We start from the raw sequence: 26049 nt of genomic DNA, 5'->3' as shown, positions 1-26049 counted from the left end.
GACTTATCATGTGTCAGTGTCAGATCGGTCTGAATCGGCATGACAGCCGGCCAACCAATTTGATACATATTTACATACGGACACATACATACTCTTTCCCGGAAGGGTAGGTTAGGTAGAGACTACTTTCCACGATCCCAATTATATTGACAATATGATAATTTATATTTTGGGAAGGTTATGGTAGATAGTATCTCTATTTAGTTATTCTCTTTGTTTAGTTTGTGACGGTAGGTAGGTACATACCCAAGGTACCACATAGGTATTTTTTATTTGTTAAGATCAGTAAAAAGTAAACACTAGGTTATTTAGCTACATAAGGTTATAACACAACAATATAGTTAGTACTTCAAACAAATATGCAGCCGGAACTTTACACCGACGCTAGTATATATGCTAAGTCGTTTCCACATTTTGGTCGACCAAAAGTAATAGGTTATATAGGTTTGGAAAATTTAAAGTTTGCCAAATCAATTCGTGATAAGAGAGTGCAATTTGATTTAAATTTGCATCTTGATAAATGTATACACCGGCCACCGGACTTGGATGTAAAAATAACAGAATTACTTCGTTTTCTATTGGAAAATGAAAAAAAGCTTCAATTACCTCCTGAAACAAGTCTGAAAGAAGCAATTTTTTTTTGTTACCGTGGTCTTATGACTTCTGTGGCTCTTACACCATATGAGAATAAAGATCCTTGGAGAATTGTAGTATTACTTCACAAAGGAAATATATATCTCTGTGCAAGAGACACAAAAGAAAGCATACAAAGAAAACAGAATATGACAGAACATGAAAAGAAATGTTCATCATGGGGATATAAATTTGAACAGTTTCTTTTATCAGGTTAGTCTTATCTATATTTATAATGATTTTGTCTTATAATAGACGTAAGTCTTAATTATAAAGAGATTTTGAAAACAATAAGCATTTTGCAATCTGTTGTTATTTCTTCATTTAATGTCACAAATATAAAACGATTGCCAGCTGGCAGAAATTAAGGAAAACTTATTTTTCTCAAATGTAAAGGCTTATTACCAGTTAATATTGTATTTGTAGCTGTCATTGTTCACATTTCACAATAGAAACATCTTTTATGTGAAACATAATTTATCTGCTACTATATTTTTAATGTTTTAATTCTTACCTCACCAGACAAACCTCACTTAGATCCCAATCCTGATAAACCTGTCAATGAAAATGAGGAGTTTTCATTAGTGTTCACAACGAAATTAAATGGTCATACTATCATATATGGAGCTGAAATGGATGGCATAAATTGTGATGTGTCACACCTGGGAACACCCCCTTCACTGGAAGCAAGCACAGATGTAGTTATTAATTATTTGTCTAATGCACCATTTATTGAATTAAAAACAAGCAAGCATATACAATTTTCAAGACAAGAGACCAGCTTTAGGTATTAACAAATACCCTTACCCTGTTTTTATACATAATATGTTTTTAATGACATGATAAACTGTATAATGATTTGTACAGAATTGCACCATTTAAAAAGTACCTTATCTTTTAAATTTTGCAGTGTAGCCATACTGAAACAGGAACCTTACTCTCACAACATTTCTTACATTTTAGGAGATTCAAAACAAAGAAATGGTGGTGCCAATCATTTCTTGCTGGCATTGACACAATATTGTGTGGATATAGGGATGATGAAGGTATTGTAGATGAATTGAAAACTTTTCAACTTAGAGACCTTGTGAAAATGTCAGAGGTATGTCTAAGGCTTTGTTAGCTATTTAAAGTTAATTGATTTAAACTCTAAGAAACTGTTAGTTTCCTTAACTGTTTCATTATTAGTGTGTTTCTATGCAAGATTGATCATGTCTACACTCATATGTTTTAAAGATAATTTAAAATCCTGTTTTCAGAGATTTTGGAGGCCAAATGTTTGCTTCAACTTCTTGAATGATTTCTTCACCTATGTCAAGCGATGTTTGGCAAGGGAAATAAAACATAAATATGGTGAAAACAGTTTAAATGACCTACAATCATTACCCATGATAACTCTGATATTGGAATGGAGGCCTGGGAATCCAGTGCGTGTTACAGGAACTTACAATAATGATGATGATCCCATACTTCCAGATTGGTTTTGTGAGAGTTTTGGCAAACATAACATGGACACTATAAAATAAGTATGCATGCTAAAGACTGCATTTATTATAAATATCTGAAGTATTTTTATTTTATACCTACTGTGAAAAGAAAACATATTTTAATTGATAAATAAAAGTAATTCTATATACTATGGTACCATTTATTATCACTGTATAGCAAATGGTGTAAATCAACATCCATAAAAGACTAATCAACAACATGGATATTTTTCCTTAAAATATAAACATATACAAATTAAAACTAGTTATCATACATGTCTATAAAAAATTGAAGTAAAACAATAATTAACAGAACAACATAGTTATAGTAAAAATAAACAATGTCATGTACTATGTCTAATGTTAATGTACATACATATTTTATTTTTAGAAAGAAAGTCTCCATCGCATGACTGTAAAAATTCAGCTATTTATCTGCTTCTTTATAATAATTAATTGTGATCTTTTTAATTGTCTACATTATATTTTTGAAAACACAATTCATGGCTTTAACAATCCTACAAATTATTGTAATTGTATGATATATTATTTGTTATTATAACTGAGAATGTGAATAATGGAATATACCTAGTATCCACTGTATCAATTAATTAATGACATTTAATTACCATTCATTCGATAAAATATACAAGTTACAAGAAAATTACACAAAAAAATTATATGTTATTTACATTAACATCATGTCATACATACATACATGTAGTTACGTCTATATCCTTTGCGGGGTAGACAGAGCCAACAGTCCCGAAAAGACTGATAGTTCCCGTTCAGCTGCATGGCTTAATGGTACAAATGAGATTCAAACAGTGACAAGGTTACCAACCCATCGCCTAAAAGAATCCCACGTTTATAATAAGCCTATCCCTTAGTCGCCGCTTACAACACCAATGTGAAAAGGGTGGAGTGGTCCTATTATTTTTTCTATTGGTGCCAGGCACCACACGGTCATTCAACCAACAAATCTAAATTATTGCATGAAAATAATAAATCGAATAATTGTTAAATTTATCACACTAGATGACTACCCTGGTATCTTAAAAGATATTAAATATTAAAGTGAAAGGTCTTTAGTTGCCTAAACAATGTCCAATTCGTAACACGTAATTCTATTTCTGTTAATATCTAGTTTATGAATCTACGGTATATTTTGTGATACAACAATGTTTTTATCTGTTATTATTTCGGATAAAATCCAATAGAGGAATAAAACTTTATTTATCATATTTACAAGTCACAATCACCTAACATTACATCAAACGTGCCTTAGAGTTAGATTGTACAAATTATAATAGGTAGGTACTAGTTCCTTTTGACAAGTTTTACCAAATTGGAATAATGATTCTCACCGCCAAGGTTGTACCGTTATTAATACCCATGTTAGATCGTGATTGTCAAATAAAGTTTGTAATGAAAATATCTACAAACTTTTACAGTCTTCGGTTTCACTTATCTATAGATTAGGTATATCCCTGTCGAATTAGTGTTATTTGTACTAGGGTTTACAAACCAACTACTAAGCTTTATATAATCCATAATAGGCACTGTTCCAGGAAATATGGATATCGTTTATCGACAAAACGTGCAATATTGAATTTCTAAATACGAAAATAATCTTAGAAAACACAGTTAATGTTAAGCACTCTTTTTGATTCACGGCAATTATTAAAGTATAAAACGCAAATTTTTAGCGGCATTCTAATTCTTCGGCGTTTTGTCGCAAATATAAAGAAGACGATTATCATAATAACAAGTTAGCAATATGTTAGAAATTGAAATTATTGTTTAGGCCGCAAATAACAATTTAATGAAACGTTCAAAACGCTTTTCCAACAAGGCGCTGTGATTAAAGCGACTGGTAAATGTGGATGCTGTAAGAAATCCGTTAACTAATATAATATCATTTTGGACCACTATAATAGGGGCCGGCCAACGCTACAAAGCGTGTTTCAGGAATACTATTGAAATGAGAAGGCATGCACTTGTAAAGTTCGCTTTCGGAATATTCCGATATGTATGCTATTATAAATAATATATCAATGCATGCTTACGAAGTATCTTACTACATTTCATCAAAATAGTACTTTAGGCAAAAAGTACATTCTCAACTCTGTACAAACATAGGTATCTTAAATTATTTCCGATTGATTTTAATCTGGTGAAATGTTCTTTTTTTAACATGTTTAGGCCGGTCCCCATATTTTTCAACAACAAACACTGAATTGGATTGTCTCCTATAAGCTCAATGGAAAATTCAGTTTCACTTCGCATTCGATGCGACTATTTAAATTTAGTATATCAGTAAAACTCCTATGTGATAATAAAATATATTAATCTTTGTGCTAACTTACAATAAATTCATTTTCACAAACTATAATATTTCTATTCATATATATTTTTCTTACGAAATCAATTCTAATTTACAAAGCGCGCTTGGCACGCTGCATTGGTCTGGATACACTACATATCTACATATACGCAGTTGCTGGTACCTTTTGCGTTGTCAATGTACTCTAATGTGATTGTCTCGTATTAAATAATTAATTCAATATTTATCAAAATTCGATGTTTTTGTGATTATGAGCGGTATATTGTCATGAGGCACGTACACATTTACTACTTTTATAATAGTGAAATAAAAAAAAAATCCGCGAAGAAATATGCGATTATATAAAAGCAGTTAATGCTACTTTCACTGTTAAAAAGTTTAGCCTGTCACTCGTTTTTATGGTTAGGTACCTAAAAGGTAAAAACAGGACCCTATTACTAAACCTGTCACCAGGCTGTATCTTATAAACTGTGATAATTAGAAAGCTGTTTTTTTATATGTGATGATGATATATATGATGGTACGGAACCCTTCGTGCGCGAGTCCGACTCGTACTTGGCTGGTTTTATTTTATATATTTATTTACAAAATGTAACCACACAATTGTAAAAAACTTTAAATCTATATTTGCAAGACAGTAAGATGTGCATTTTAACAGTTTGTGTAAATGGAAGATTTAAAAGTAATATGTGCTTACTATAAGAATTTCATATTTTTCAGAATAGCTATAGCCTATTTCTGCATCATTCGTGTAGCATTGTATTATCGGATATTGACATTTGGTTCCAGCCAAGGTGCCATGTAACTACAAATGCTACCTTGCGATAAAATCATAAACAATAGCTTATAGCTTATGTTCGATTTCACTTCTGTTCACCTGAAAGTGACAGACACTTATTTTTTTAGAAGTACCATATTAACATACTTAGAATTTACAAAAATGTCGATACGTTAAAATGATAAACGGACACTATGTGAAGTAAATATATGTAAATGATATAATAGTTACTATTACTATTATTAATCATACATATATTATGCAGTCAAATCAAAATGAAGAAACTGGAATAAGTTTAGAGCTTGCTGCAGCTTACTCTAATAATTTTACATGCTTTTTCATATATATCACAATATATAATAGTATATTGACTCAAATTTTGGGAGTGTGCAATCCATATTTAAAATAAGGCATGCACAGAATAACGTTAACCTTCACTGAAGGTATACAAAAATACCATTATACTCTGCAAAAACAGCCAATATCTCAGTATTTATACAAAAAATAATCTTAATCAACATTAATCTATATATACAAAAGTCGATACCAACGGCTAACTAGAGATCGACATTGTCGAGGTCGGCCAGCGTCAGAGGTTCCAAGATATCTCCTTGCAGCATATCATAAGGCGGAGAGGTCAACTCCTGGTCGTTGTCCACCACGATGCCGTGCATCTGATTGGAGCCACACACGGAGTTGCCGTTTATGAGAAAGTCGCGGTTGCTGTAGCTGAACACGTTGCGCTCGTCAGCCAGCTGCGGCGTCGACGGCACGGACTTCGACGAGATCCCATTCGACATCGCCGGGTAGCTCTCCGCGGGGAACAACTCCCGCGAGCGACGAGGGTCTATGTGCAAGTTCGGCGCAGTCCGTTTGTAAGGTAACGGCGTGCTAGGCACTGATCGGGACGTGTAGTACTTATTCTTATCGGTTTCTAATTCGCTCAGATCGAATTCCAGGCTATTCGTTCGTTTCAGGAAATCTTCCACGTTATCAGGCGCAGAGTTGTTGTTGAAGGACTGATTGAACTGACTGTTTCTGTCGAGGAGCTCGTCGTTAGGTATGAGCGAGCTCAGTTGCTCGTCTGAAAGAATTTGTTGGTCTGGCAACGGATCACAACCGTTTCTCATGTGGTCATTAGAATTTAGTAAGCTCGCCGTAGAGTTAGAATTAAGTACGTCGTTGCTACTGTCTATGGCGTTATAAATTTTATCTAGGGTTTCGGGATTGAGGCAGGCTTTAGATATATCACAAGTTTCGGTGAGGTTACCAAAATCGCAAAACTCATTGGGCACTGGAGTCGGTGGGACCGAGCCTACGGGCGTGTTGTTGTAGCTGAGGAGTCCTATGTTGTTCATGCCGGGCTTCAGCGGCACTGACTGCGACCGGAACGAAGTATCTAGGCCTGGCCGATATTGAAGCGGCGTTTCGGGGAAAAATTGACTCACTTCGCTCGACAAGGGATCAGCAGACAGCGGTTGAGTCAAATCACCATTCATGTGCTCTCTAAATGGTGTACTTGGCAAGAAATTTAAGTTGTGATGGCCATTGCCATTTGGGACTCCAAACATTTGCGGCTTGTATTGGGAAGTTAAAATGTTGGGAGAAGGCGGCGCAGACATCGGCTGACAGTACTTGTTCGGTACACTTATTTGCCGCGCGATGTCTTGTGTAGTCTTGCACATGAATTTCTGTTCGTTTGGCATAGCAAAATGCTTACCGTCGGTCATGCCTAACGACGGCGGATTTCGTCTTCCTTTCCTTCCTGGCTTGGGGATTGGTCGCGAGCAGTGACGCGATCGCGGCACGGGAGTATTTCTAGGACTCACAAAAGGACTCGCCGCTGTACTATGCGATATCGGAGATGTTTGTAATGAACCACCCATAACTATTTGTTTATTAACTTTTATGGGACTATTACCTCGCTGCCCGAACCCTAATGGCGATTTAGAATGAAAGCGTCCAGGAGAATGGCACCCATCGGATATGGGAACAAATTCATATTGCTGAGTTCTAGTCGTCGGACTTTGAGGTTCCGTATTAGAATGACCGTTGTAATTCTGGGCACTAGAAATATTTGCAACATTTTGTTTAGGCGCATTCTCATTTACATATGGCATAGGGGCGCCATTTTCTATCGGGTGCATATTGCCATTTTTGTTTCCGTTCATAGTGACCATTTGGTTTGGCAATATTGGACCGCTTGAAACATCCGCAGACGTACCGCCTACAAGGGGTTTGAACGCTCCCTCGCTAGGTGGTACAGGTTTAAGAAGTTGTTCGTGAGAGGTTTCTTGTGAATTGTGGGGTTCCTGATCGGGCTGCGAATTAGAGGCTACAACATTGGCGGACCCACTTTGGTTTTTCAAGTTTTTGGCCAACAGTTCCCGGAGCTGCGATATTTTTTCGTTTTTACCCTGACTATGTTCGTCCAGTGGGTCCTGGCCCGTCCCTAAAAAAGCGGCCGCGTCCTGTGTGACTGCGTCGGGGTCGGCGTCCGCGTCGCGCTGGTTGAAGTAGCGCAGCAGCTCCTCTTCGTGCTCCTGGCTGTTGCCCTCGTTGAGGTAGTCGTCGAGGTCGTGCTTGTCGATGTTGCAGATGCTGATGACGCGCTCCCTGTTGAGTATCTCGGAGTGCTTCTCCTCGCAGATGACGGGCGTCTTGATGTTGAGGCCGAGGCAGGCGTCGGGCTCGGGCTCGGGCCGGCGCCGCGCTCTAGTCGGGGCGTCCGCCGCCCGCGTGGGACTCGCCGCCTCCTGTTGCTCCCGGGCCAGCGCCGCGGCGGTGCTCGTGGACCGGCTCGTTAAGTTTTTTGGATCCTCTAAAAAAGCGGCGTCGGAACGAGCGGGCGCGTCGTGCGCGGCGAGGCGCGCGGCCGCCAGCTTGCCGCCGAGGATCTCCGCGGCGCGCATCTTCTTGGGCAGGTACGCGGGCGCGGGCGCGGGCCGCGCCGCCTGCGTCTCGCTCTGGTACGTCTCCAGGATGAGCTTCTTGCCGGGCAGCGGCAGGCGCGGCGGCGGCGGGTCGGGCGGGCGGCGCCGCAGGTCCAGCGACGCGTCGCTGCTGAGGTTGATGGGCACGTTGTGCGGCTCGGCGGGCAGCGACAGGTCGCGCGGCGCGTAGGGCTCGAAGTGGTAGGCGCCGCCCGGCGCCGGGTGCGCCCGCGGCGGCGCGCTGTACGCGGGGTACGGCGCGCGGACCTGCATCGCACGCACACGCTGGCTTACTATCATAACGACATTACATCATCGAAACTAGGGTTGAAAAAAGCGGGAAATTTTCCGGTTTTTTTCAAATTCCCTCGTTTTTATACAAGTTTTTTACGAAAGTTTCAAGAAAGATAAGAATGAAATATTTCATGTTTTTTATTAATAAAACGGAAAAATACGATAGGAAAAGAATTGATTTCCTTACAATATGCATCATTGTTTTAAAAATTGGTAATTATACATAGAATATACATATAGTTTTCCAATCGTTTTTTTCTTATTTTTCGAAACAAACGACGAAAATCTCAATAAAACCGGTTTTTCCCCAAGGTTTTATTCTGATATATTTCAATGTAACAAACCAATAAAACGGTAAAAAACGATTTGTTTCTTTCGGAATTTTCAACGCTAATCGAAACAACATATAATCACGCCTCTTTCCCTGGGTTGTGGACAGAAAAAAACTTCCCGGTTGTCACGATCACTTTACATTCTTCCTATATCAACATCGTCAACGTATTTCAAACTTTTCTACAAAACTAGCGTAAAGCATACCTCATAGACGGGCACGTACGGCGGCTGGTACGCGTAGCCGGGTTCGGGAGCCAGTTCCTCGAGCTTGTGCGGCGGATGGGGCGCGCCGTACGACGTGGACGGCGGAGACTCGCCGGTAGTCTCCTTGTTCTTCTTCGGCCTTCCGGGCGTACCCTGTGTCTGAGAAATAGTTTATTTTTACGGTTGCCAACACAAAATCATACCGTATATATGTAAATATAAGTTAGTAAAATCGTTATAAACGTCAAAAGAAAACAATTACTGAACCCAAATGCTTTTAGCAGTATTGGTCAAATGGCGCACTCTTGACTCTCCAGATAGGTGTTTTTTTTTCGGTTATAATCTTATAGAATAAAGGAACAAAATAAAAATCACCTGTATTTTCCTTTTCAGTTGTTTCATCAAGTGTCGACTTGTTGCATCATCTTGCGATACTAAAAAAAGAAAACAGGAAATTTAGACTTAATGTCAGATTTTCCCTTTGCTTCCCCCTAAGCAGAACAATTCAATAACAAAACAAATGCAAATCAATGCAGGTCTAATGATGAGTGAAGAAAATAAATCTTGTGTGGCAGCTACTTCCATTTCCATGAAAATTGTGTCATTAAAAAAAAAATTACCTTGAGTTTCTTCTTATAAGCGATAGACTAGCAAGCTGTCACTTTTTAAATTTCAATTGCATTATTAAGCAGATGGCTTTGAATCTTATTGTGACTGCTGGCTTTCTAGCACAAAGGCCATTAACCGATTCGTTGCGATGTCTAATTTCGCTAACTTTTAACTGTGGCGTCGAACAAAAATAACGTGACACTGATTAACTGTCTGACTGTGCCCAACGCCATATGATTAGATGACACGAATCCGTGTCTTCCAGCCATGCGGATAAGAATAAATGTATTTGTCCATTTTTGACGTATTTTAAAGCTTGAATACTCTTAGTTTGGATTCGAAATCTAACGTGAACGGTCAGGCAAAGAGATATAAGTGATTAGAAGTGTCAAAATAAGTGTATTTCTGGGAAATGGAGGGTAAGTGCCTTTTTGAATGCAGTTGTGCTAAACCTTTTTAACTTTTTTTTGCATTTCCTAATGATTTGATTGATTATGAAGTATTAAATTAGATCTATAACCATTGTTTGGTTTTCCTCATAACAAATTTCAACTGTTTAAATTAAGTATTAACGACTAAAACTATAAATGACTAAACCATCAGTAAAAAATATCACTTTGCTAAATTTTGTCTTTATATTATGGTTATTTACTGTTCAAGAATTGCGGCGTAAAAGACAGTACATTCCCGACACAGAGATTGAAACACAATGCGACGATGACATGTTATAGAACAGAATTCACAAGACTGGGAGGAACACTCACAAAACTCACCGTCAGCCGCAATAGTGTTTTGGATGCCATAGCCAATCGTGGGGACTGTCCAGTTATTTGAAAATTAATCCACAGACAACAGATTGTGACAACATTCTTTTGTTAGTTAATTGTATTTACATAGTTAGTATAAAGAATATATGTTAGTGCATAGAATATAAGCTCTTGTAACTAACATTTTGGATCATGTTGTCTGATTAATAAATGTTTTTATTTATTGTTCAATTTTTAAAAAGGTTGGTTACCCCTATTTAATATTTTTTTTACAATAATCAGAAACGAAAACTACGAGCTTAATATACATGCAAAATGATGATAGTTTGGTTCTGGGTAAAAATTCTTTAAAGCTTAATTGAAAGAGTTAGCATCGATTTCAAAATGGCACACATCCGTGTCTAACGCCACACGCAAAAAAAAGTGATAGCACGGACACGTGTCATCCGCAACGAATCGGTTCGGACGTTGGTACGTAGGACGTATGTAGGTGTGTAACAAATTTATGAGGGACATCATATTTAAAACGAACCTAGGCTTCTTAATACTTGGGCTGTGTGTTCATCATTTCTTCAATATATGGTATGAAAAATATTAAAATCCATGACTTATCTCAGCAGGAACAAAACCATAAACTGTTACTATTCATTGTATAGGGCTAAAAGCCTAATGATTTCTCAGGGCATTACTCAGAAATCATAACTGAAATTTGATGCGATTTCTTACTGAAGAGTGTTTCAATTTCTTCACTAAAGAAGGATAGGTAAATAAAACCTCAACGTTTCAGGCGTAAAGTTGCGGTAAACGCTAGTTTAGTATACAGTAGAAACCCGATTAACCGGACTAATTGTTGCTGAAAGGCATTGGGATAATCGAAAATCCGGATAATCGAAAGTATGAAGAATCTCGGGTAATCGGGTTTTGAGCATGTTATGTACTATTGTTATACGTTTAATAAAAACAACTACATAATTACAATGTGATTGTGGCGGCGGGGAACTGCTGGCCGGGCCCGGAGGCGCGAGGGGCGCCGCCGACGTCGACAAATGCCTCGACAACTCCGATATGTTAGAGAATTTCACACCTGAAAAGCAAAACATTGAGAATGGCGGAATTAACTATAATTTGACCATTGTTACTAGTGATAAAATCATCGTGTCATATAATATTTTCGTATTCAGAAAGGTGAAATTGTAATCGAGACTAACGCCAGGAGCTAGTAGTTGTTTACTAAGTACTACCTAATCGTGTACTGGCTACTTAATTTACGTAAGAATAAGTTTATGACTCTTACCTAATTTGGTTTCAGCCCATTCACATACTATTCTTTCCGTTTCTCTAGCAGTTACGTTTACTTCCTGAAAAATTAAATTATATTTATTAAATGCTGTTCATTTAATTTCAAACTTAATAATTAATGTATTTCTTTTTATTTTTTATTAGAATGTCAAATAAAGTTATTGGTAACATACATACAAACATACATATAGTCACGTTTTTATCCCTTGCGGGGTAGAAAGAGCCACCAGTCTTGAAAAGGCTGATAGGCCACGTTCAGCTTTTTGGCTTGATGATAGAATTGAGATTCAAATAGTGACAGGTTGCTAGCCTATCGCCTAAAATAAGAATCCCAAGTTTATAAACCTATCCCTTAGTCGCTTTTTACGACATCCATGGGAAAGAGATGGAGTGGTGCTATTCTTTATTTTTATTGGTGCCGGGAACCACACGGGAACAGAACGCAATAAGAGTATTTAAGTTACCTTGGATGATTCACTCAAGTCTGGCAGTTGGGGCACTTCTAACTTGATTTTTTTACGCAGTCCAGCATAACAATACCTGAAAATGTTTAAATCTATTATAATAAATATCTTATAGCTTATACAAGTGGCAAGTTGCGGGTGAGGGTCGCTTCAGTTCTGACCAGGATGGATAGGTACTTCATCAAGTTTAAGTTTAAAATGCTAAGTGCGTTTTCACTAAAAGTGTACGTCGCGTTATACTGATGCCTTTGTCTGAGGCGGCCCTTAAGGCAAAAGGCTAACAACCACTAGGGCTCTTTTGCAAGCTCATGCTTCTTGGAGTTCGATAATGCTGTCATTAGCGAACTCCAAGAGCTTAGGCAACATTAAAGTCGGTTACGCGATTATTATGTGTCAATAGACTGCGATAGCCACTATATAACCAGCAAGTGAGCCATAAACCTGTTTATCTATTTAGTAGCCTATAAGAAAATTTATAATTCATAAATCAAATAGAGATTTTGTAAGAAACGTAATATTATTTTTTGCACAATAGCAATGACCTAGAACGATCAATGCATAATCACTATCACACGTCAAAGATAACGCCACATAATAATGGCGGTACAGATAATTCACCAAGCATTTCGTCATGGACTTGAAAATCACGAGAATGAAGCGACTGATATTTGGGTGTGATTATTTTATGAAATGTATGTTCTTTTGACGTAACCAGACGTAAACATATTTCCTCAAAATCTTTCAGGTTGAATGCGTGCGATGACATAAACTATTGTTTATAAGTACACGACAGTGTAATTATTGCAGCTTTTGCAATCGGGTTGTACTTTACCTTGGTATGGTATAAATATATTATACAGAAATTTTAATTTCCAACATTTTTCTACAGAAAAATGTACAAAAAATCTTTTATATCACTAGTTTCGGCTGTACCTCTTTTGTAAGTTATGGTGTTGTTTAACGAAAACCAATATCCATCATATTTATGTTTTAGACGTTTCGTTATTAAAAACTTTGCATAGAAGTTAATAGGATACGGATAGTAGTAGGTACCTATATTTTTTTATCCCAAAAAATAGTCGGGTTTTTGTAGAAGTAAAAACTCAAGCGAAGTAATCGCGTTCGCTATCTATACAGATCTTGATAGTGAAGTTCGGTTATCATTGTCTGAATGTATGGCAAATGATAAAATAATCGTAATCGTTTCGTTAAAATTAAATTATACATTTCCTGATTAACTCGTGTATGTGTGACCGAAACGACAGAGACTGATAAGGAAATAGATAATATATTGGATTTATTTCTTGTTACGGATATCGTTTTCTAGAGGGTTAGCATTCGGCTTTGCACTGTTATTCGGTTATTTAATCATTAGTAAAGACGTCCTACTCTCAAGCATCTTGTATGTAATGAAGAGAAAGAAGAAGAAGATGACTTATCTATTAATGCACAGCCGAAACCAGTGAATAGGTTTTGACTTAAATTGAGCAAACAGATAATAATGATGTTGGCATCCCTTAAGGAATAATTAATAGAAATTTCCACAACGAATTCTGACGGCTTCTGACAAAAGCTAACAAATAAAGTTGTTAACAAAAACCCAGTTCCACATTTAGGTAAATTTACTAGATCTGATGCCATTACGATCCCCCGCATATTAGGAGTAATGATTTTAGTCTGATTAGATGATGTGTATGGAAACGCTATAGCGTTGGCTCCAAAGGCAAAATATGATTTATTGGATTATATCCAATAAATCATATTTTGCCTTTGGGGCCAACATAACGGGAAACATATCTTTGTTATGCTGCTTTTTTTTCTTAGCGCCACTAGAGTTAACATAATTGGGAGGCTCTTAGAACAAACATGTTTCAAGAGGCATGGTTTGGCATAGTTTCATGGCAGTATGTTTAACGATACTTGGCGACATAAAGTGAAACCTTGTATCCTTTTTGGAAAGAACTCTATTTCTATACCACTTGCGCCTACATTATTTTTGTTTTAACATCCTTCAATTCGTAAATGCGTGCGACTCTGACATCATATTTGTACACTACTAGTACCTGCCTATGTGTCTACTAATATTAATTTATCATTGACATCATACAAATCCCGCAATATGCAGGTGATACAGGAATCCTTCTTAAAGTTCGTGTACTGTACTTACCTAGAGTTGCCGCGTGTTCCCAGTCTCCGAGGTCGCACGGTCGGGTACACCTGCTTCATGACTTTACCGAAGTCAGCCGTCGACAGTGGCTTCATGTTACTGCTTACACAGTGTGCTCTGTTAAAAAAACACATTAAAGTTTGGAGATTTTGTCTTTTTAGGGGATTACCAAAAACATGTTTTATGTAAATACATTATACACACAAAAAAAACGGGAAAATTATTCCTCCTTGAGCATCATTGAAGCCCTCAAGGAGGAATAATTTTCCCGTTTCTTTTACCTTTTCCATTAGTTCTTCGCTCCTAATAGTTGCAGCGTGATGATAAATAGCCTAAAGCCTTCCTCGATAAATGGTCTACTAAACACAAAAATAATTTTTCAATTCGAACCCATAGATCCTGAGATTATCGCGTTCAAACAAACAAACTCTTCAGCTCTTAATTATATATATGCAAAATTTCAAGATGTTTTAGTAGATAACGCCTGAAGAGACAACAAACATACATAAATAAACTTATTTTTGCATTTACAATATAAGTTGGAATTGTTTTAGATATTTTATTTTAAAACTGACTTTATTCAATTTTTTTTTCTATTCAGATAAATCTTACTTTCTCATTTTCTAGCTATTAGGATCTATTTTCTCTTTGTAAATGTTTAAAATAAACAACTTATTAAAACACACAGATGCCCATAAAACATATTAGCTTTACAGGTGGTGTTGGAAAAATACATATTTATTTAAATGAACAGGAGATGGTAATACTTCTAAACATTATTACACTTACATATATTCATCATAAACATCCTGCTTCGGAAGAGAAACATCAGGGTCAACTTCTAAATGGGTCTGTATCCATGTAACAGTCTGTTGAAGTTCTGCTCTGTAATTGTGTTATAAAATAAATATAAACATGGTTACATTAATATTATATAATTATATAATAATAGCTAATCTGGGGTTCTATTATAAATGAATGAATAAATCAGTTTCAATTTTAATTTGTTATCCATTGTTTTTTAAAAATAATTTCAATGTCAAGCCATGTTAGCATTTTTTAAGAAAAGGCATATTTTTTAAAGTAAAGAAGGCTTTGAGACCTCAAAAAGGTATAATTTATAACCTACCTGGAGCCAAGAGGGTTTATTGGTTGTTTCAATGGGTCATGAGGTGGCACACCAGTGGGCAGTCGCAGGTAGAGTAGCAACCTCTCAGCACCTGTCAATGCTTCTACTGCTTCCAACAGTTGTGCTACTCTTTGGCGTCCTTCTTGGCTACAATTATTAAATGCAAATGATCATCATAAGCTACAAATTATTAAATGCAAATTATATCACTTTGTCATTGTTATGGTGTAAAAAAAAGGCAGAGGTCAGACTGAAATTAAAGCATATTAAATGTCTGACTTTGACAATGTAAGATCATGGTCATGATCACTTTGCTCCTCTTCAAAGGCAAGAATGCAACCGAAACTAATACCAGAAGAATGGTGAAAGTGTACAATAAAAATTGAGTTAAATATTTTTTTCACTTATATAGCCTTAACAATATATTTTAACATCAGAACACTTTGCCTTACAGTCACTGACTAAATTAGATATCTGCGGCAATTTAGATCTTACAAACAATGTTGTTGCGTTTACTACTGTGCATGCATCTCATATCATTCCATGACACACTTTATCAAAATTGACCAGTGGACCAGTTCACAATACCAATGACAAACAGTTTGTCACAAAAACTTCTCATATATATGCAAGAGGTCAGAAACAATTTGTTCATTGATTGGTATGCCATGTATTTCGCAAATAATTTAGGTAACTTTATAAGATAATTAGGTATTGAATAAGATAATTTTATAACCCTTATTGCAAAATTTCAGCTCAAGTTTGGAGTGCTGTTTTAGGCAGAGAACTAATTAAAACAAGAAATTTTCAGATTTGAATGATCAAATTTTCATCCACATCCAAGAATTAATGATTAGGCATAAATCAAAGCTGTAAGCTCCCTTGGTGAATTTATTTTCATATTGCATGAAAGTAGTTTCATTCATCCAGGTATAAAAATTAATAATACAATAAATAAGCTAAGAAGTAGAAGAACAAATAATATATAAATATATTATCATTAGACTTGTGTTGGACTACAACGATGAATAATTCATAAACATTAACAAAACTTTTTCATAATATCATTAATCTCTAGAATCTAAAGATCAATGAGGAGAAGCTGTCAAATACAGAACATTTATGTTCTTTCCAAAACTACTTTACCCAAAGAGGGGGCTGGTGGGTGTGTGCATACAAATGCACTGTATTGGAAATGTGATAAGAAGAGCTTATACCTGATAGTGTTCTCCACAATCTGCTGCATAGAAGCTATTTTGGCAGAGTCCATTTTGGTTTCGAAACTCCTGGCGGAATCGGCGCCGGTGCCCGCGGCGCCGGACGATCCAGGAGCGTTGGTTGAAACGGCGACACTTTCTTTATCGTAAGACGCAGTTTGCGTATGTTTTGGATGATTGACATTTTCCCGATGAAGTTTCGCGTCATCCACTAGATCTGTTTCAGTTTTAACGTTTTTCGCACTATCATCAGAAGCCCAAGGTTGAAATGGACTTGCACTATCCATCGTAACCCATGCAGGCTACTAAGATTACATTATTTAATTTCATATTGTAACTTTTTCTATTCTGAATGTATAAAATGCGTAACTACTAAACTCCATTTTCTTGACATTTGATCAGCTGTGGTGAGGTGGAGGGTGAGGGGGAATAAACTGTATTGCCATATTTAATAATAATTAAGCTGGGACTGACTATACGTAGAATGTGGTGCAGTCGTGGCAGGCGTGGTTGAAGTTCATAAAAATAAAAAGGCAATGTCAATGTCACATAGGTCAACCTTACTGACACAATGAAGAGCGTTGTTGTTAAATTTCTTCTGGCTGTAAAATTAAATTGAAAATTGAAAATAACATATAAACTTCGATTTATATAAGAGGAAATGAATTCATGAATTAAAAAAAATGTATTTTTATGAACGTTTTTGTTTGTGGCTCGGTCATTTAAAATTGTCTCGGGTTATAATTTTAGTGTCGGTGATATTATTTGTTGTTCCACTATTTACTCATTATTATTTATCTAAGGTATGAAACGTATTTATTTAATTATAACTGTATCACCATACTTATACAAGATAGGATTGGAGTAATTTTATGAAGCTATCTAAAATGGATGAAAACACCTATTTCACACACTCCTTAGATACTTCATAGTATTATTTATTTATTTATTCTTTATTGTAACAATTACAATTTGTAAAGTACTATAGGACCTAATGCAAATAGCATTATCTAACCGTTTACCATTGGGGAAAACAGAGAACCATTGTATGTTCATATGTACTAATAGGTATGGAGCCAAGATTATCGTTTGCAAGGAATAAAATTTTATTTATGACTATTTATGACGTGAAAAGGTTCTGGAAGACATTTGCATATTAAAAAACTGTCAATACAAATGTTGTTTTATTAGGTTTTACTCTTAATTTATCATATTACAAGCTGCACCTAATTTTATTATATGGATGATGCTTATGAAAATTCAAGATATTAGGGAAGAAGACTTAAAAATCCTTTATACAATTTGAACAATGCAAATAAGACTTGAAAAAAACTGGCTTTTTTCAAGTCTTATTTGCATTATTTGTTCACCTGGAATCTTCAGATCGTCAATTATCAGTAGATGAAATTTTCCATTTCCATTTTGTTTTTAGTATGAAACAACTCTGGGCTCAATTGGGGGCAATCATATGCGACATACATTGGAAGCACTTGGGGATTTTTCCACCATGAATGTAGCTGATCTTAAAATCAGAATTGAAGAAATGTTGAGAATTAAGGTAACTGTATTTTAGTTGTTGTAGATGGCAATATTTTGTAACAAATGTCTAATGATTATTAGATGTTTGTTTACAACATGCCTTAAATTAATATATTAAAGTAGTATAATAAATGTAACAGAACAATCCTTAGTCCAGTGGCTCCCATTATATCATTTCAAATACATTTATGTTATTGCTTTATTCTGAACTATTATAATTACTGATCTACATATAAAGAATACTAATAATGTATGAAATTCTAAAGTCTGACTGTCTGTAATTTTAATGTCAGGCATCAGTATCAACAGAACTACGAGAGCTTGAGGCACGCCGCGGGCGGCTGCAACGTGAAGCAGCAGCGGCGAGCGCCAAAGCCGACAGCGCTAAAGCCGAGCACGCGCGCGCCGCCGCCGAGCTGCAACGTCTGCGAGTGTCCGCTGACCAGGCACGACTGGCGCAACTCGAGGCCAGCCGACGAGACTCCCCTGAATTAGCTCCACCCAAACAAATCCTACCATCGCGACCTCCACCTGTACTTGCCCCATTAGAGATGTCATCTGAAGTCCACTGTCGCATGTTCTCTTGTTTCGACCATTCTCGATGCTCTCTCACGTCTGGATTTCCTGTTTATTTCTACGAACCTGATGTATTCGCTCCACTGGCCGGCGCGGAGGTTGACGGGTTCCTAAAAACCACACTTCGCCAAACACTTGGCTACAACACCCATCTTACACAAGATCCAAATGAAGCCTGCATATACCTCGTACTAATTGGAGAAGCATTTTCTTATGAGAAAAATACTGTGTAAGTAACTATAATTTAAAAACCAAATCTTTTTTGCACTATTGTTAAAATAAGAAACATATGAGAGGTTCAACAATATTGTTTTAAATACCTAATTACTTATTGTCTAATATGGAATAACGTTCTATACTTTAGAAAGTATGTTGAGCTATTAAACCAAGTCAGAGTTCAAAAAGCAGTCAAGAAACTCGCACCAAGGTATTCAATATTGGTTGACTGACACCCTGGTTATGATATATCTAGACTGCTCAATTAAAAACAACCTCATCCCTTAACTTCAAGGTCCACCACAGAATCGTATAAGATGTACATCAACGAGACTGCGATCAAGACCTTGCCGTACTGGGGCGGGGACGGTCGGAACCACGTGCTATTAAACCTTGCGCGGCGTTCTCTATGGGTGGGCTCGGGAGACGCGTTAGTTGGGGCTTCTACTGGCCGCGCTATGGTGGCGCAGTCGACGTTTCCATTGACGAGATTCCGGCCGGGATTCGATTTAGGTAAAGTGAATGAATGAAAATTATTGATTGAATTTATTGCATTAACGTTTTATTGGTTTGGCTTCGGCTGAGCTGTGTGTTGTAAAATCATGTGCCCTATATGAATACAAAAAATACAAACCAGACAGTTTTAATTTGGTATATTTTTTTTATAACAGTGACTCCGCCGGCTCTTGGTCCTCCCGGCGGTGACGTGTGGGTCGATTGTGCGCCCATGGCGCCCGCTAGAAGGAAATACTTGCTTAGGTACGTATCTACTGGGCACCAATGATTTCTTCTTCTTCCTCCTGGCGTTACACCAGGTTACATCGTCACCTCTCAGAAGAGAAAGCCGAGGTTGTGAGCATGTCTCAAGTTGGACATGGAGCGGCTCCCGTCTGACCTCCACAACCTTTGCAACAGGACAGTTGTCTGAATCAAGAGGTTTAGTATGTCTATTAATTTTAATTATTTATTTCAAAAGGTAATATACAACTAAATATTCTGTGAAAATTTTAAGCGTCTACATGTTACCGTTATAAATATTGAGCAAAAGAAATACGAACAAAGAACTTTTATTATAAGCAAAGGGGGCTTTTATTATTATTATTTTTTTTATATTCTATCGCGGCTCGCGAGATACAGCTTTGTGACAGACGGACAGACAGATAGCGGAGGCTTCTGTAGGCTGCCGAGTATTAGGGTCCCGTTTTCAACTTTTAGGTACGGAGCATTACAAATTACGACATGTTTAAATTACTAAGGATAGGCTATATTATTGGGGTAGCCGAAACATTAGTCTCTATTCATTTTTCCATTTTGTTATCCTGTCGATGTAGGGAAACAGATGTGTTTAAAATATATTTTAATCAATTGTGTAAAACATTTGATGTCCAATCATAAGCTACGTTTAGTTTTCAGGGATCACAACCGCCGGCGGTAGCTACAGACAAAGATCTTGACAAATCCCTGATAGACTTCCTACAAAAAGTAGCGAGCGCGGCGCCTACTCAAGATGCATTTTTCTTACAATTTGAATGTGATCCACCAGTAGAGAAGAAATCGGTCCTACCGATTGGAGACTGGGCACTATGTGGCACAGATAGATCTAGAAGAGCTATATTACGCGATTCCACTTTTGTCCTTATATTAGCTCCAGGAGACCGAAGTTATACTACTACAGCGCTGTTACAAGCGAGACTGTACGAAGCGTTAAGGTCTGGAGCGATTCCGGTGATACTCGGAGGGGACAGGATCCGTTTGCCCTTCGACGAGGTTTTAGATTGGAGGCGGGTGGCCGTTTCTTTACCTAAAGCGCGTGTCACAGAATTGCATTTCCTACTGCGAGCGATGTCCGATGCTGATTTGTTAGCGTTCAGAAGACAAGGGCGCGTGATTTGGGAGAGATATTTGAGTTCGGTGCAAGCGAGTGTGGATTCTTTGCTCGCAGTTATAAGGAGCAGATTAAATATTCCGCCGCGGCCGGCTGTGTCAGTGGTGGGGGCGCCAGGGTTCAATGACTCTTACAACCCGCCGAAGTCTGAGCCAGCGCCAGTAGACACGGAACAGGACGAGACCCTGGGCCCACTGGAGGCGCCGTACCCGAGTCCCGCGTATAAACGGAATTATACGATCGGACTGCTGCACGGGTACGAACTGTGGAACGAGTGGGGCGAGCCTTTCACGCTGTACCCTCAGGTCAGTAGACTATACATCATATTCAAAATGAGATTACAAATCTAAAAGTGTGATTTTAATAGCTGAACGTGGCCATTCAGTCCTTTCAAGACTGTTGGCTCTGTCTACCCCGCAAGGGATATAGACGTGAACATATGTATGTATGTATGTATGTATGTGATTTTAATCTACTAACATGTACCCAACCCGCCTTGGATCATAGTTACAATATACGAGTACATATAGGTATAGTTGCCTTAGTCTGTAAGTTCCCTCAATGTTTTCCCTGACCGTATCATTATCAGTTAGCGTTCAAACTAATGTATGTACGTAAATTAGAAAAGGGTATCAGAGAAAGTCGGAAACTGGCACATAGCATTCGATCTTGGGTAAACATCTTAACCACTCGACCGCCGACGCTTTGTACTTATCTGCCTCTTTAACAAAACCGTTACCACCATAAAACTTACATGGGCAGTTGCCATGGGACCCGACCGTGACGTCGGAGGCCCGCTTCGCCGGGTCCGGCGCCGGGTTCCGGCCGCTGGGCGGCGGCGCGGGCGGCGCCGGGCGCGAGCTCGGCGAGGCGCTGGGCGGCGACCGGCCGCGCGAGCAGTTCACCGTCGTCATCCTCACGCACGAGCGCGAGCCCGTGCTGGCGGCCGCGCTCGCCCGGCTCAGGGGCCTGCCGTACCTCAATAAGGTACGCAGCGACACCGCTGACACACGCTTCATGACTAGACACGATACGTTTACCACATAACTTCTGCCAACTTCTGTCGGAGTGCAATCCATTGTTTTTTTATTCCAGGTAGTGGTCGTGTGGAACGGGCCGTCGTCTCCCGCCAACATGGCCAGCTGGCCGGAGTCCGGGGCTCCCGTGGCGGTGATCCGCGCCTCTAAGAACTCCCTCAACAACCGGTTCTTGCCGTATCATGTCATAGAGACGGAAGCCGTGCTGTGTGTGGACGACGACGCTCATTTGAGACATGATGAAATCGTGTTTGCCTTTAGGTAAAATATTTTCTCTTAGATTTTTTTTGAGAGCGAATCGTCCCATCTTTGTGTTGGATTGATTATATTTGTTGCACATTGAAATAAAACATTAATATGATAGTTATGCTTCCAATCGTGAAGACGGGAACACCATGGGCCAACAACCTAACACACGTTAGTACGTTCATTAGCGTTTGCCAAATTGTCCAAACAAGTAGGAACAAATAAGGTGGCGAATCTCATTGGTTGGCCTTCGATGTACGAGTATGTACCTGTAGCTTTATATGAGGACATTTTAGTAGTATTTTGACCCCTTATAAATCGCTACCTATTTCAAAGTCCAATCTTCGGAAGCAGCTTAAACTTATGCGCTTTATTTACTATAGATTGCTATTAACTTGCTCAATACTTAACTTTTGTTTATCAGGATTTGGTAACAAACCTGGTTTTTGTCGTTTCAGAGTGTGGCGGGAACACCGAGATCGTATAGTAGGTTTCCCTGGACGATATCACGCTTGGGATCTAAATTTCAACAATGGATTTTTGTATAACTCAAACTACAGGTAAACGTTACTTTTAACATATTCATGCTAAAGTGTTAGTTTTTTGGGAGTAAGATGACCCCTCTTAAGAAGGGATATCCTACTTAAACTGTCCATTTTTATTAAATTCGATTCGGTAGTTTTCGGTAGTTCAAATGTAAGTTTCAGTTAACAATTGTTTGATAAATCACCTACACTTTCGTATCTTAGTTGCGAGCTCAGCATGGTTTTAACTGGAGCGGCGTTCGTCCACCGCTACTACTTGTGGGCGTACTGGCGCGTGCTGCCGTCCGCCGTGCGAGACTACGTTGACGAGTACATGAACTGCGAAGACATCGCCATGAACTTCCTTGTTTCTCACATAACTAGGAAGCCTCCTGTTAAGGTTAGTAAATTTTGATAGGTGACTTCGGCAGCAAAATAATTTATTGTTTCTCGCTAATTCAAGAGAGAAAAAGAAGCAGAATTATCCAAAGAGAAGAGTCATAAAACGGCCACTGGGATATTTTTAAGAGAAAGTGCCACTAACGCAAGCGCCTTTTGTATTGTACTCGAGAGTGCTGCCATCTGCCGTGCGAGACTATGTTGACGAGTACATGAACTGTGAAGTCATGGCCATGAACTTTCTTGTCTCTCACATAACTAGGACAACTCCTGTTAAGGTTATTTTTTAAGTGTAATACTGATGAAAGGAGGCCTGCGTACACAGTTATTCGATGACGATTCTTGCATAAACGTAGAAAAAAAGACAGACGGGAATTTTATTATACGGAATAATAAAACACCTTTAGCCTGCCGGGCCACTGTATATATACAAAATATACACGCCTCACGCTCACTCTCTCACATTGTGTGACAGTTGGCCACTCATTACATCACAGATGCGTCGTAGATTATTTCATGTCACGTCATAGAATGCAAGTTTGCTGTCACTCACACATGCGTACAACGCCGTCATAACGATACTTTACTTTTTTAAAGCCACACTATGTCTATCCCTTATTTTCTACGTCTATAGTTTCTTGTATTACGGAATTTTAGTATGTTTTAATTGTGTGTGTTGTCCCTCAGGTCACATCACGTTGGACCTTTCGCTGCCCTGGTTGCCCTGTAACTCTCTCCGCAGATGAGACGCACTTCCACGAGAGGCATAAATGTATACAGTTCTTTTCTCAGGTCTGTTACAAATATTTTGGTATTTTATTAGTTATAAATAGAAATATCTCATAGTCCAGTTCAACTCATCGAGAAATCCGGATTTGTATATGTTTTTAGATGTACTATCTGCCTACCACTCCGAGAAGACATGATTTTATGTATTAATCTATACTAATATTATAAAGCTGAAGAGTTTGTTTGTTTGTTTGAGCGCGCTAATCTCAAGAACGACTGGTTCGAATTGAAAAATTATTTTTGTGTTGAATAGACCATTTATCGAGGCTTTAGGCTATATAATATCACGCTGCAACTTTTAGGAGCAAAGAAATTATGAAAAATGTGAAAAAAAGGGGAAAATTATTAATCCTTGAGGGCTTCAATGACGCCCAAAATAACTATGCCACGTAGACGAAGTCGCGGGCACAGCAAAACTTACTACGAATGGAGAGTTTAACAATACATGACAACAGATAGAAGCACAGTGACGTCAGAACAGACCAAATGGGTTGACCCTTGAAGTTCAATATATTCGCCCAATGAATTGAATGTGAAAAAATGTATTATTCCACTTTGCTCACCTGGGTAATATCATTATTTTAATTTTAGGTTTTAGGCTACACCCCTCTGCTATCAACGCAATACCGCGCCGACTCCGTCCTGTTCAAGACGCGGATACCGCACGACAAACAGAAGTGTTTCAAGTTTATATAGTGCCATAGTGTTATTTGCATTTTTCTTATACCCATTATTAGGCTATATTCTCACCAAAAAATTACCTTTTATTTCAATCATAAGGTTTATGTTCTAACTTAAGGCAAAATTTCACTGCGTTACCGTTAAGCGGCCCAGTTTAAGAGGTGCTCACATTATGCCAGATCCGGTGTGAAGGAAATCCAGTGAGCTAAAAAGAAGTGTGCCTGGAAATCTGCCATGCCGAGTATTGAAAACGTGGCTGTACTGTTTTTTTGAAATAAATTATGCTTTATTTCTATTTGATGGTGCGATATGTTGGTTGAAAATAAAGAGAAAAAAAGAATAAGCACCTAAATCATGGAATTGTTAATAGTACACAAGCGGAATGTTTTTTTGACGATTTTGCTGTTTAATTTACGAACAATCGTAGTTAGCAAAGTGTATATAGTTAAAAAAATGATTTGTTTGTTAAAGTAAGAGAGACACAAGAAGTTAGAAATAAGAAAAGTTTCCAATAATAATATTCTATTTATTGAAAGGAAACGATGTTATATGTAAAATGAAATTTTCTCTAAGAAAATATGTTGTTCAATTTATGCAGATTGAATAATATCAACGAATGTTTATTTCATTTTGCATTTAATTTGTATGTACTGATTAGGACAGTGCACTAAGTATATACTAGTACACCAAGAGTAAGTATCAAGTAGTTAATTTATAAATTTAATTTTTTTTTACAAAAAAATAAATTAAACATGTTCAGCTATATCAGATAATTAGGTAATGTGTTAAAATAAAATGATAATATTTAGGTCTTTAATAATCAGTCTGCTAGTCATTTCATCACACTCATTCTAATTTTTATATTTTTACCAGTTTTATTAATGTCATCTTTTTTATATTAATGTTTTTTATGCAAGTAGGCATCACTTTTGAAAGTTAGAAAAGTATGTTGATGAACAATTTTTTTTACATAATTTGATTTTACATTTTTAGTTTTGCCCTAAACATAATCATGATGAAATCATTGAAATAAATGTACGTATTTATAAAAAAAGAAATGGTTTTATTTTATATACAGTTCAGTTTCAGTAGTAGAAAAATATATAGATTTTTTATATATAAGTAATTTGTTTTTTTTTAAAACGCAATATTTTCTGACATTATTGGAAATGGCACAATCATTCACATATAAACGACTCGCTGTGTACCCGCGACTTCGTCAGCGTACTTGCGGAGTTTGTTACTCTTTCACGCAAAAACTACTGGACAGATTTTGATGAAATTTAGTACATGGGTAGAATATAGCCTAGAATAACACATAGAGTCGTTTTTATCCCGAAATTCTCACGGGAGCGAAGCCCCGGGGCGCAGCTACTTACTTGCTATAGAGATCATATTCACCCCCCATTTGAGTATTTTGGGGGTCGATTTTTACGACGCAGCCTATGTTTGAACGCGGGTTTTAAACTATATACATACCAAATTTCATCAAAATC

At 37.6% G+C, this 26049-nt stretch overlaps 3 protein-coding genes across 4 annotated transcripts; 2 read left to right on the top strand and 1 right to left on the bottom strand.

The window, feature by feature from the left end:
• Positions 1–68: 68 nt before the first annotated feature.
• LOC106138420 (decapping and exoribonuclease protein) lies at positions 69–2880 on the top strand. The gene is made up of 4 exons (XM_013339561.2): positions 69–846; positions 1156–1420; positions 1597–1735; positions 1893–2880. The coding sequence occupies exons 1-4, from the start codon at positions 360–362 to the stop codon at positions 2157–2159; spliced, it is 1158 nt and encodes a 385-aa protein (XP_013195015.1). The 5' UTR covers positions 69–359; the 3' UTR covers positions 2160–2880.
• Positions 1153–17073, bottom strand: LOC106138418 (uncharacterized). Of its 2 annotated transcripts, none has more exons than XM_013339559.2 (10): positions 16662–17073; positions 15445–15591; positions 15105–15200; positions 14316–14432; positions 12149–12224; positions 11680–11743; positions 11362–11469; positions 9385–9443; positions 9010–9168; positions 1153–8445 (listed from the first exon to the last, which is right to left on the bottom strand). In XM_013339559.2, the coding sequence occupies exons 1-10, from the start codon at positions 16946–16948 to the stop codon at positions 5803–5805; spliced, it is 3756 nt and encodes a 1251-aa protein (XP_013195013.1). In that variant the 5' UTR covers positions 16949–17073; the 3' UTR covers positions 1153–5802. The 2 variants fall into 2 exon arrangements, with proteins under 2 accessions (XP_013195013.1, XP_013195014.1); XM_013339560.2 differs by having other exon boundaries at positions 9010–9162.
• An 81-nt stretch (positions 17074–17154) lies between these two features.
• On the top strand, positions 17155–25642 carry LOC106138417 (exostosin-3). The gene is made up of 12 exons (XM_013339558.2): positions 17155–17464; positions 18094–18219; positions 18494–19005; positions 19288–19505; positions 19664–19751; positions 20399–21182; positions 21640–21864; positions 21973–22175; positions 22619–22720; positions 22910–23084; positions 23771–23875; positions 24464–25642. Exons 1-12 carry the CDS (start codon positions 17345–17347, stop codon positions 24566–24568), a joined length of 2763 nt encoding a protein of 920 aa, XP_013195012.2. The 5' UTR covers positions 17155–17344; the 3' UTR covers positions 24569–25642.
• The last annotated feature ends 407 nt before the right edge of the window (positions 25643–26049 follow it).

This window comes from Amyelois transitella, chromosome 4 (assembly GCF_032362555.1).
Source record: "Amyelois transitella isolate CPQ chromosome 4, ilAmyTran1.1, whole genome shotgun sequence".
NCBI lineage: Eukaryota > Metazoa > Arthropoda > Insecta > Lepidoptera > Pyralidae > Amyelois > Amyelois transitella.
This window is presented reverse-complemented; position numbering and strand designations above follow the sequence as displayed.